This window comes from Vicia villosa, linkage group LG4 (genome assembly GCF_029867415.1).
Source record: "Vicia villosa cultivar HV-30 ecotype Madison, WI linkage group LG4, Vvil1.0, whole genome shotgun sequence".
NCBI classification, from domain to species: Eukaryota; Viridiplantae; Streptophyta; class Magnoliopsida; order Fabales; family Fabaceae; genus Vicia; species Vicia villosa.
In genome coordinates, this window is record NC_081183.1 from 126,839,966 (window position 1) to 126,852,520 (window position 12,555).

The 12,555-nt window shown below is 33.7% G+C and overlaps 1 protein-coding gene and 1 long non-coding RNA gene across 2 annotated transcripts; one reads left to right on the forward strand and one right to left on the reverse strand.

Moving 5' to 3' along the window:
• On the reverse strand, positions 1 to 6,064 carry LOC131595168 (protein CHROMATIN REMODELING 35-like). The gene is made up of 6 exons (XM_058867454.1): positions 5,175 to 6,064; positions 4,400 to 4,878; positions 3,458 to 4,105; positions 2,469 to 2,624; positions 260 to 1,989; positions 1 to 172 (listed from the first exon to the last, which is right to left on the reverse strand). Exons 1-6 carry the CDS (start codon positions 5,221 to 5,223, stop codon positions 169 to 171), a joined length of 3,066 nt encoding a protein of 1,021 aa, XP_058723437.1. The 5' UTR covers positions 5,224 to 6,064; the 3' UTR covers positions 1 to 168.
• Positions 6,065 to 10,643: 4,579 nt separating this feature from the next.
• LOC131595169 (uncharacterized) lies at positions 10,644 to 11,869 on the forward strand. Its single transcript, XR_009281734.1, has 2 exons — positions 10,644 to 11,019; positions 11,515 to 11,869. It is a non-coding gene; the product is annotated as an uncharacterized LOC131595169 (long non-coding RNA).
• The last annotated feature ends 686 nt before the right edge of the window (positions 11,870 to 12,555 follow it).

Below are 12,555 nucleotides of genomic sequence, written 5' to 3' on the forward strand. Positions count from 1 at the left end.
TTTTAAAACATTTCTCTAATCAGTTGATGCAATAGCAATGTTAGAGCAGAAGATTTCTGCAATACAAACAAGTTCAGAATCATATGTAAACTATATGAATAGTATAAAGACAACCAATTCAATTCAGCAAGCCTCTCAATGCTAAAACTGTTCGCTGAATGCCACAGATCACCTGACAACAAATAAAACAAGAATTAGGACAAAACAAAATAAATGCTTGATTTTCTTATGATATACTAAAAGATAAAAGTGGTTTAACCTTTTATGCAGAGCTTTTACATCTTCCCCTAACAATGGACTTTCTAGAAACATATCACCACATTCCTTCACATCAAGTGTCTCAACTTCAAAAGCTCTGTCACCGCAATATTCATTCCATTCAAACCACATTTTTGAAATTAACTCCTTCTCGAAACAAGTATTGTGATCTTCCTCTTCTGGAGAATCAGCAGCTATCAATCTATACACAAACACTTTCCTTTTCTGGCCTGGCCGGAAAGCACGGCCAATAGCTTGACGAGTAACAGACGGGTTCAAATGCACATCCAAGATGATGACACGGGATGCCCCAACCAACGATATACCCTCACCACATGCTTTAATTGACCCAAAGAATATTTTCGCCTCAGGTGAACCGTTGAACTTTTCCATGGAAAACTCTCTTTCTTCAGTGGATGATTTTCCTGAAATTACAAAAATTTCTTTGCCAACACTCCAGCCTTTCCATTTCATAGCTAACCGTTCCAAACATTTTAAAGACAAGAGAGATTGACTGAACACCAAAAGCTTCTCCCCAGCTGATTCGCATAGGTTCAGCATATTGCGAAAGAATTTTAATTTAACTCCATCTCTCACATCTAGGTTTGCTATTAGATCATCACTTATATGATCAGATATAGAATTTTCACCCCATTTCTCTGCAACTGGTTTCAATTTTGGGTGCAGATATACTGCACTACCTACAGAAGCCATCTTGAACTTTCCAGATATCCTTTTTACTTTATCAAGTTCATGCATCTGTCTAGGTGTAAGTTTGAGCACCACAGTAAAATCTACTAGGCCAGGAAGCTCATCAAGAAAATCTCCTTTATAGTAGTGCAGTACCTTACTGGTCATCTCCCGCAAATCATGTATAACAGCCACTTTCCTTTTAAAATCCGGGTCCTTCTGCAAAGTGTTTTCAATCAAATCACAAAAGTCATTCACACCAGGTAGATGGATCCTACTCTTAATGCGTCGGACAATAGGCTTGGACGTTTCCATCGATTTAAACTTTGGGCGAACAAGGTTCAGCACGTTGAATACCTCCTTGACATGATTTTGATATAGGGTTCCCGACAGTACAACTTTTCTTGGTGTTTTTACTTTTGCAAGGGACTGTACCGTATCAGTAGTCTCGTTCCTGGGAGTATGTCCCTCATCTAAAATGAGAATTGAGGGAACCTTAAGCAATATCTCTTGGCAAGATAATGATACATTGTTATTGCAGTCATCACAGACAATGGAAGTGAACTGTCTGTATCCTAAGAGAAGGATACTCTTGTGGTCCACCCATTTTTTTAAGACTTCCAATTGTTGTGATCTACTTTCAGCCTTCGCAGTGTAAAAGTCATAGAGTGGTACATCTTCCACTTGCCATGTCTGAAATTCTTTTTTCCAAGTCGACAGTATTCCCTTAGGAAGCACCACTAGAGGCCTTGCACTGGGATACTTTCCTAGAAAACTCTGTATGAAACTGATAATCATGAAAGTCTTTCCAGATCCTGGAGCATGAGCCAGAATGCATCCTCCAGGATGGTCCCCCACCAGGTTTCTGACAAGAAAATTGAATCCTTCGACTTGGTGCAGTTTCATTAGATTTGCATGCCTAGGATGTGCTGAAATTTCCGTTACCATGAGATCATCTTCCGCAATCTTAGCTTCAAATAAATCATTTTTTGCTTTGGCATTCCAGGATTCGGACATGTAAGTTCTTGTGCTCCTTTTAACCTTCAATAAAATTGATATGATAAGACATAACTAATAATCAGTTTTGAACACTTGCTAGGGCCAACTGTAAGTAATCTCAAATCGTAATGCAGAACATATATAATGAGAATTATGAAGGTACTGTTTTATAAAGCAATTGAGCCCATGCCATAAAATGTCTTGTGTGCTATTATATAATGTTAAGAGTCTCACGTCGGACAATATATGACCTAAACATGTACTTATAAGTGGGGCAATCCTCACCATACAAGGAGGTTTTGTATGGTTGAGTTAGGCCCAACCACAGCTTCTTAACATGGCCCTCACATATTATTTATACAGTCAACAGCCCGAAAATAGATGTGCTTGTAACATTGTAAATTCTAACTGTTTCACTCTTCATATTATTATGCTTTGTTGAAACATTCAACCTATGCCTCTAATTTTCAGACATACTTTAAAACTCAATTCGTACATTAATGTAGAGACAAGTGTCTAACCTTGTATTGGAACTCAAATATGGTTTCAATTCCTCTGTCAATAACCCCACAAACACGACAAACATAACCCAGATCGTCTTTTAAAACAAAAGAGTGATCACAGTCAGCATCCTTTTCTTCTTCTTCTTCTTCTGGTAGATGATCTGCAGAAACATCCTAGTAGGAGTACTAAATTAAACCCAAGGGAACACTAGGAGATACTATAATGAGTAAAATTCAAAGTTTAAACAAAAATGATCAATAAGATAGAGAAGAATGCTAACAATGATCTGCAGAAACATCCTAGTAGGAGTACTAAATTAATCCCAAGGGAACACTATGAGATACTATAATGAGTAAAATTCAAAGTTTAAACGAAAATGATCAATATGATAGAGAAGAATGCTAACAACCAAAGAACATTATATGCATATGCAAATGCAACTATCTCACGTGTCAGTAACATGATATTGAAAGTAGCATGCATATTACAGGCATAATAGAGAGAAAGAAAGGCTGAATGTAATAGCAAAGTAGCTTAACATCATAATTCAGAAAATTTCATGACATAAAATTACATGTAGTATGCATTATGTTAACTACAGTTTGATCAATGTGATCACTAGCATATACCCTATATACTAAATAATGGTAGAAATGATATGACCATTCTCAATGAACATCAACAAAATTAATTAGCTTTCTTTATAAATCAATGTACATTAATGTTAATAAGTAACAAGTTACAACCCTGTTAAAGAAGGAAACAGTGTCACAATTCCTTATATATCAATTCATTCTCTCACACAATAGTCCAGTTTTCCAATTTCCCCCTTTTCCTCATTAGGAAAATGCCTTGTCTCATAATCTTTAAGAGATGTATATCAAGGAAGTACTGCAAACAAATTAATATGAAAAAAAAAAAAAAACTCACACGAGTAAGGGAGAAATCTACTTAACAAAGAAAGTTGTTCTTATTGAAAAGTAAAATCAAAAGAATGTAACATTACTTTAGAAGTTTCTATTGCCATAGACATCTCCCTCCAAATATCTTCTAGCCTTTCATCTTCAGCATCAACCTTATTATCTTCTTCCTCGTGTACACCGACATAAACACCTTTATCTTTCCTTGTTTTGTCTTTAGGAGGCAGACTTGTTTCAGCTTCAACCTTAGTATCTTCTTCCTCGTGTACACCAACATAAACACCTTTATATTTTCTTGTGTTATATTTAAGAGGAAGATTTGTTTCAACATCAGCCTTATCTTTTTCCTCATGTACGCCAACATAAACACCTTTATATTTGCTTGTGTTATCTTTAGGAGGCAGACTTGTTTCAGCATCAGCCTTCTTATCTTTTTCCTCATGTACACCAACATAAACACATTCATCTTTCCTTGTGTTATCTTTAGGAGGTAGACTTGTTTCAGCATCAACCTTGTCATCTTCTTCCCCGTGTACATCAACATGAACACCTTTAACTTTCCTTGTGTTATCTTTAGGAGGCAGACTTGTTTCAGCATCAACCTTAGTATCTTCTTCCTCACGTGCATCAACATAAAAACCTTCATCTTTCCATGTGTTATCTTTAGGATGCGGACTTGCTTCAAATTTTAGATCTACACTTTCCCCATGACAAGCAATGGGAGCATGATAGCCCTGTAAAGCATTGTTGCAGAGATTAGTAAAGAATGTCTGTAAAACAACAACAATAACATTCCTTTTCGCACTTTGGTGTCAGCTAGGTAGAATTAGAAAATAACATATACATGGAAAAGGAAAATAGAATAAGGAAAAGATAAAAATACAAGAAAAAATCAATTATGAATTTACAAGAATCTTCCGCCGAAAATGATAAAACGGAATACATTAGTTCAGTCAAATCAGCCCAAGAGGAATGCAACCCAAATAAAAGGCATATTTAAAGGGTTACAAAAGCAGGGCAAAGCTTACAATCATTTTTAATGCAGGAGGCTGAAACGGAAGAAAACATTTTTGATCCCTATCATCTTCCTCATCTGAATCAATGATAACAACAACAGTTGGTGATGCTGGAACATCCTTTTCTCTTCTTGGTGTCAAAACATCCTTTTCAATGTGCTCCCCATCCAAATCTATGGCATTTTGAGGTGACATACCATTAACTTTTTTATTTTCTGAGTTGAGCGTTTTTTCATCATGATCTGTCACAACTTTCATTAATTGATTCGCAAGTCTAGGATATTTTGGGATGTAAGGGCCCAATATTTGCATTCTTTGGGCCATAAGGGCTTCAATATTCTTTGTCACGCTTCCAAATTTTCTGCTCTCTGAATAATCTATGACATTCGAGATGGCAAGCTGATTTTTGTCACCTACAAAATTACCATGAGAATGTGGCAAGCTGCCACTTGATATCCTTGGTTTTTTGCATCCTTCCTCAGATGAAGTTCCTGGTTTCATAAAAGCATCTAAGGATATAACTTAATAAAAAAATGAACAAAATTACATTGCATTGTATTCGAAATTTCATGACCTAAACATGAACCACATATGAATCATATAAAAAAAATGATCCATGAAAATATAACAGTTAACAAAATAGATGGAAAAAAAAAATGAAAATGAAGCTGAAAACAGAACAAGAGAAAAAAAATCACCGGTGTGTACATTTTCTTGATAATCAACAGTTACGCTACATTTTTGAAGAAAAAAAAAACAAAAAAAAAAAAAAAGAAAATTTCTATACCAGTTGAAGCTTTGCGTTTAGCAAGTAAAAAATCAACCGGTGATTCCATCGATCGATCGATCACTGCGCAAAAACCGAAAATGGAAGAAAAAAATGGTTTGCTAGAGGTTAGGTTGGGGAGAGGAAGAGTGAGAATAGGGTTTTGAGGATTGAGAGAAAGGATTGCAGTTTTGGGGGGTGAAGAGTTGAGGAGTGAGTGTGAGTGGTAGTAACGTTTTCGGGCAAAAATAGTACGTACGTATACTAGCTTTGAGTTTGTTTTTGCGGGAAGGGAAATTATTCGGTGTGTCAGGCTTAGCGTGGGTCGGAATGACGCTTGGGTTTTGATTGGTGTTTTGGAGTTCTTACGAGTTGGTTTGTGGTTAATCAAAGGTTGTTATTCTTTCGAGTTAATTGATTGCTCTCATGATCTAACGTATCACATTTTTCGTTCATATAATATCTTTGATAGTTATGTGAAAATTGATCCCACTAGGCACAATGTAGGTTGTTGTGATTGTAACTTATAGACTTTGAATATTCGGGATTATCAGTTATTTAATTTACTTAATACAATATTTATAAAGTCTCATAAAAGTGTTTTATTTGAGTAATTCTAGGTTGTTAAGAAAATGAAAAGATGTTTTGGTTGTCTTTTTTTTTTATAAGCAATAAAATCTACTTTAATATATAAAAATCAATTACTACTAAATTCCTTTAATTACCCTAATCACAAACAATTAAACATGGTTTTACATACCCCTGAGCGTCATTACACATCTAATCATCATTACTCCCTCCGTCCCACAATGAGTGACCCAGCCCACCATTTCACACATATTAAGAAAAGTAGTTAAAAGTAAGAGAGATAATAGTATTTTTACTATACTACCCTTATTATGTATTGGAAATGATGAAACTTTTATTAATTAGAGGGTAAAACTGGAAAACGTGTATTGGAAATTGAAATGGGTCATTCATTTTGGGACATCATTTTATTCCAAATGGGTCACTCATTGTGGGAAGGAGGGAGTACATTCCAACAACTAATTTAATGCAAATCTTTTTTATTGGAATATGAAAATATGCACTACTTCTATCCCACTCATTGCAGCAGCCTAATTAATTTAATTTTTTTATTGGAATATTGCAGCAGTCAAATTAATTATTTCATTGGAATATCAAATAAACTAAATTTTTGGGTATCATTATTCTCCCTCTATATATTCCAAACAATATCAAATAAACTATTGAGATTCACAAGACAATCTGAAGACAATAACAATATTTTCCTTCTCTCTTCCATTTTATCTCCATCCTCTCTCCTTGGCCGTCAAACCCTAGAATAAGCGGCTTCCACCTTTAGATTCGCTTCACTCCCTCTTCGAAACCCATTTTTTCCCATCTACTTTTTAAACGTAGAAAAATTGAAACCCTTGCACTTCTTTCGTCCTCCTTGCTTTTTCCTTCATCATTGAAAGACAAATCTTTCATCTTCACTGCATCTTCCACTCTTCTTTTTTATTTGTTTGAAAAAATTATCTCAATACGGTATGCTTCTTCCTTCATCTTACACTTTTTTGTTTTTCATCAATCATGGTATTTGATATCCTTTTCCAGCAGTAGAAGAGAGAATCAATGAACAAAAGTAAATAAGGAATCAAAATATAGTATCCGTCAAGCTTCGATTTCGTTACCAGAGAAATTATCATCTTCGTAGGTAACCTTTTTTTGCTCCATTTTCAATGATGTTGATGTTGTAAAACGTTTTTTCCTTTTAATTGTTGTTTCTTGATGTTTATTCCGAGCGATTTTAGGATTTTAGGGTTTGTTTTCTTGAATTGATTTGTGCGTATGGTTTGATGTCCATAAATTCTGAGAAGAGATTCAGATTGGGGTTTGAGTTTGAGGGAATTTGTTTTTGGTATGTTTCAATTGTGTTTGGATGGAAACTCTTAGTTTGTTTTCATGGAGTTTGGTCATAAAAAGGGCATGAGTTTTTTTTTTCCATGGTTAAACGAGTTGAGAGGTGATTGAAATGATGGAAAAAAATTCACGTGTTGGTTTGGTTTCTTTCATTTATTTTTTTTAATTTTAATTAATGGTAATACCAAATGTTCATATCCTATTGGTTGGTCAAAAAGTCTTCATAAATTTTACATATAGTCTCTTTCAAATTTATTAGCAGTAATATTGAGAGAATTAATTATTTGATTTGGTCTTAACCTTTTTAGCTTTTTATCTACTTTTATGACTTTTGGATTTTCTTCATATTAAAATATAAATATTTTGAATTTTAATGTATTTCTATATAACCAGCAGATCTTGGATACAACGTGTGTCTGTTATAGTGAATCAGTTACCCTCTGTATCACCTAATTTGTTGTTTTAGTTTCTGATTTTGATTTAGGTTTTAATTTAACGATGGTGATAATGATGTTGTTTTAAGTTTTGGTTCCATTGCGATGGCTATAAAGATGCTTAACAGTGATGAACCTGACAGCGTTCTTCTTCCGCCAAGGTTGTGGGTTTGAGGTAATTATTTTTATTATAGTTTATGAACTTTTGTTTATTTTTACTTAATCATTTGATATAATTTGGTTTAATTTTTTATTGAGTGTGATGAAAATTGAATTTTGTAGACATAAATTGTTAAACGACGGAAGGATTATTCAACGGAATTTGTGGAGTTGAATTGTTGTTTTCTCTCTTTGTTTGATTAGCTGAAATGTTCACATTTTGAATTTTGGAAACGTGAAATGGTTAGATGTTGAATTTTGGTATTTTGAGTTGCATTTTTTATTACTTTTCTCTCTGCAATGTTTTTACTATCTCATATGGTTCATTCTTACTGTTGCTTTTATATCAAAAATTCAAGTAAGCTTCATTCTTTCAAAACTGCATATGCTTCATTTTCTCTGTTAAAGGCACAAATTGTCCATCTCTTTGTATTTTCTAATATGATTTCTAATTTTCAATTGAAAAAAAATATATGTTTGGTTTTATCTTTGAAAGCATTCATTTTGTATTTGCTACTATTGTTTCCACTTCTACCTATCCATATTTTTTAATACAGAAAATATATCTTTAAGTTCATGATTACCACATTTTGATTTCTAATTTTTAATTTCTAAGTTTTGATTTCTAAGATTTAATTTATAATTTAAATTTTTTTATAACTTTCAATTTCTAAGTTTTTGTTCCTAATATGTCCTTTTCTTTGCAATTACAGGAAGATTGTCGCCTAATTTCTATCATCTTATCTGACTTGCAATACATAAGGGTTATGGTTCAGTTATACAACTCAAGTGTTATAATTTCTATCATCTTTTTAAGTCATAGGGTTTAAGAGTTAGGGTTCAGTTATTTATAATTTATATTTTCATTTGCAACATTGAAGGGTTTAGGGTTTAGTTTTAATTTTTTAATACAATTTTCAGAAAAGTGAAAAGATATTTACTTCAAGACAATCTGCATCAGTCATCATACATATTTTTTAGTGTAGAAAAGTTGTATTTTCTCATACATTGATAAGTGTGTAGCGGTAAAAATGTGACTCGAGCGTTTTCGCGCGCTCGGAGTACAACAGAGTCGCCACCGAACTTTATTTATTCCAAGAAGGAAAGGGAAAATATCGATAAAACCCACAAAGAGAAATGAAAAGGATAAGATGGTCATCGCAACCAAATTAGGGTTCGGGAGTCGGTTAAGCAAGGGGAAGGTATTAGCACCCCTCACCTCCATCGTACTCGATGGGACCCATTTAGTTAGTTTCGTGTTTGAGTGTTAGCGTAATGTTTGTGTTCTTTAGCTTATTAATCGAGAAAACATGAAAGAAAAGTTTTTTAGGGTTTTTATTATTATGAAGAAAAAGAAAAGATTTTTTTTATTATTATGCTCGCCAAGACGTTTGTATCTTGTGCCTACGTATTCCCTAGTGCAATGGGAAAGTCAGAGCAATCGTAGTTCGGGCTAGGAGCCACGAAAAGTTTTGTTGGTTGATATTAGCGAGAGGTACTCGATCGCTTTCAAATGGAAATACTACGCGCACATGGATATGAGATCACTACAAGAATGGATGACTAAATCAAGATAAGACATGATTTTGGCCATCATCGCATTCGAGTGGAAGATATTCGATCTTCACATGTGGAAATATGTTCGTATTGAAAATTGGATAAGTGTCTCGTTTATGAAAAGAGTTTTAAAAGCCATAAGGCAAAAGGTTGAATGAAATTGAAGTTATGTTTTAAAGGGACATTTAGCAAAGGATTGAGCATAGGTGTTCACCTAGCGCGTCTTTACCCAAGGTATTGAACAGGAGCTAGCCCCATTGTCACTTGTTGTCCAAGTTAATTAATTTATTTTAATTCAAAAGATCAAGGTATTCAAGAGGTGTTCACCCCTTGTCACAGGATCTTTTGGTTCGATTAAAGAGTTTTAATTCAAAAGATCAAGGTATTCAAGAGGTGTTCACCCCTTGTCACAGGATCTTTCAGTTTGATTAATGTGTTTTAGTTCAAAAGATCAAGGTATTCAAGAGGTGTTCACCCCTTGTCACTTAACCTTTTGGTTTGATTAGTTTGTTTTAATTCAAAAGATCAAGGTATTCAAGAGGTGTCCACCCCTTGTCACTTAACCTTTTGGTTTGATTAATTATTTTAATTCAAAGGATCAAGGTATTCAAGAGGTGTGCACTTCTTGTCACTTAATCGTTTTGATTTGATTAATGTTTTTGATCCAAAAGATCAAGGTATTCAAGAGGTGTCCACCCCTTGTCACTTAACCTCTTGGTTTGATAAAAGAAAGGCTCAAAAGATCAAGGTATTCAAGAGGTGTCCACCCCTTGTCACTTAATCTCTTGGTTTGATTAACGTTTTGATTCAAAAAATCAAGGTATTCAAGAGGTGTGCACTTCTTGTCACTTGATCATTTTGATTTGATTAAGAAAAAAAAAGTTTTCGAAAAGAAAAAAGAGCTCGACGTTGGATCGAGAAAATATTTGTATTGACTTGGCGTTGAACCAAGGTTTATTTATTTTGGATGAAATTAATTCTAATATTTTTGGTATTTTAATAATATTAAGAGAATAATAAAAGCTAAATTAAAAAACATATTTTTGTATATTTTTGATTAAAATCTAAACCTAAAATATTTTTGAATTTTATACATTAGAAACTAAAATAAGATTGCAATGGAGATAATTAAAATAAAGTAAAAAAAACAAAATTGGGTTCTAAAGAAATAAATGGGGGGTGTGAAACCTAGACTAGGGGTGTAAAGAGGAATAGAGGCGCTGGGCCTTTAAGGTTGGGAAGGGATCGGGCCAAAGAGGCCCAGGATCAATAGAGAATACACAGCAGGAGGGCATGCTAGGAAATGTGTGTAGCAGGAAGGAATTCGGATGATAGCAAAGGAAACGGGCTGAAACTTAAGCCCAATTGAAATAATCAAAAGAAAACCCTAATAGACTTAAAAAAAATGGATCCGCCTCTCCCTCATACTACCCTGCTTCGGTCCAAACAATTCCCCTGTTCTTCTTCATCTTCTCTTACACTCAGCTCTTTCTCTCCACCGATTCTCTACTCTCAGACATGAATAGAACAAAACAAAACCTCTCAACCTCGCATCTCTCGCACGCTCGATACTCTCTCTTTTTGGCTTCGTTTTCATAAACACAGTAAACCAGATGCAAAGTAAAAGCAAGCCAACAATATACCCTAATCCCAGCAAAAGCCCTAACCCTTTACATTATGTTCGTCAGAGTTACAAACTACACGATTGAAACACAGAGAAAAAAGGATAATACCTGTATACTGCAACAACAAAACAAAAACAGAAATCGAAGAAGATGAACAGAGCCCAGGTACGCGTATGCTTGCTTCGACCTCTTCTCTTCTTCGTCTGATTTCAACCTCTTTCGACGCCTCTGCTTCTGTTCTTTTTCTGCTCCTTATTGTTGCTTCCGATTCTGTTTTTCTGTGCTATTGTTATTTGTTGTGTTGTTGTGTGGGTGAGTGAAGTCAGGGAGGATGGTTAACGATGGATGTTGGGTTTGAAGTTTGAGGTTGAAGGTTCTGCAGGTAATTGTTGAATTGATGTTTAATGGTAAGGTTGTGATTTCGGTTGTAAATTTGTGAGGGTGAATTCTGGAGATTTAGTGAACAACAAGGTTATGTTTGGAGGGTGGTTTTAGGGATAACTTGGCAGCGGTTTTTTTTGGTCTCTTATCGTTGGTGGCTTGCTCCCCTTTTATAGTAGAAGATTAGGGTTTTAATGTTATCTTGAAATGAAAATTGGGGGGAAATTGAAAGAAGTTTGAACCATTGTGGTGCTCTGATTCTGTGCTTTTGTTATGCAGGTTGTGGATGTCCATATAGGTGCAAGCTTTGGAGTGATTAGAGCAGCAGAGATGCAGATTTTTGTTGTTTTACATTGCTGTAATTTTTTAACATATTGTGGAGCAGGTTTTGGAACAGAGATGTGGACTGGTTATAGCAGGATGTGGGATAGCAGGGTTGGAATGTAGTGCTTGTAGTTTTTGGGGCAGGGTATAGGAGCAGAGGCGGAAAAGGACAGCATTCTTGGACAGTGTCAAAGATAAGATGGCGTGGGACACATGAAGAGAACCATTTTTTTTTATTTCTGTATTGTTCTAAAAAAAATTGTAAAATGGACTTTTAATGTGAAATGGGCCTAACCCAAATTCACACAAATTTTCACTCTTTTTATTATACATTTTTTGACTAAATGATAAATAAAACTAAGATAAATCTAAACTAAAAAGATAAAAAAAAATATAATACTAATTCTAATGAAAAATACAATGAACTAAAATTAAATTAAAATATCAAAAACTAATGAAACAAAACATGTAAAAAATGCAAATGAAGGCTATTTTTATTGACTTTAATTAAATGTCAAAATTTTCGAAATATGCCATGATGCGATGCATGAACGATGAATGAAATACGAATTCGACATGACTATAAAAAAAGACTAGGTCAAAAATTGGGGTGCGACAAAGTGTTGTGTTGTATTTTGGTCTAATTTGTTGCAACAAACTAATAAAATATGATTTCTTTTATAAATTTTTTAAGCAAAAATATCATATACCTGATAAAAAATGATATATATTATTATTACATGATACAAATAAAAATAAAATTGACATGAAAAAATGTTAGCATTTATTTATGATAAGATGTTAACATTTATTCTAAAAGTTGATACATATATTTGTTTTTATTAAAAAACATGAGAAAATTATGATGGATGAATAAACAAATTTGTTTATGAAAGACACAAATTTATTTCTTTTTTTATATTTAAAACAAAAGGTCAAGATATCAACTATTATATATTTATTTACTATTTATAAAAATATTATATATATTTTTTA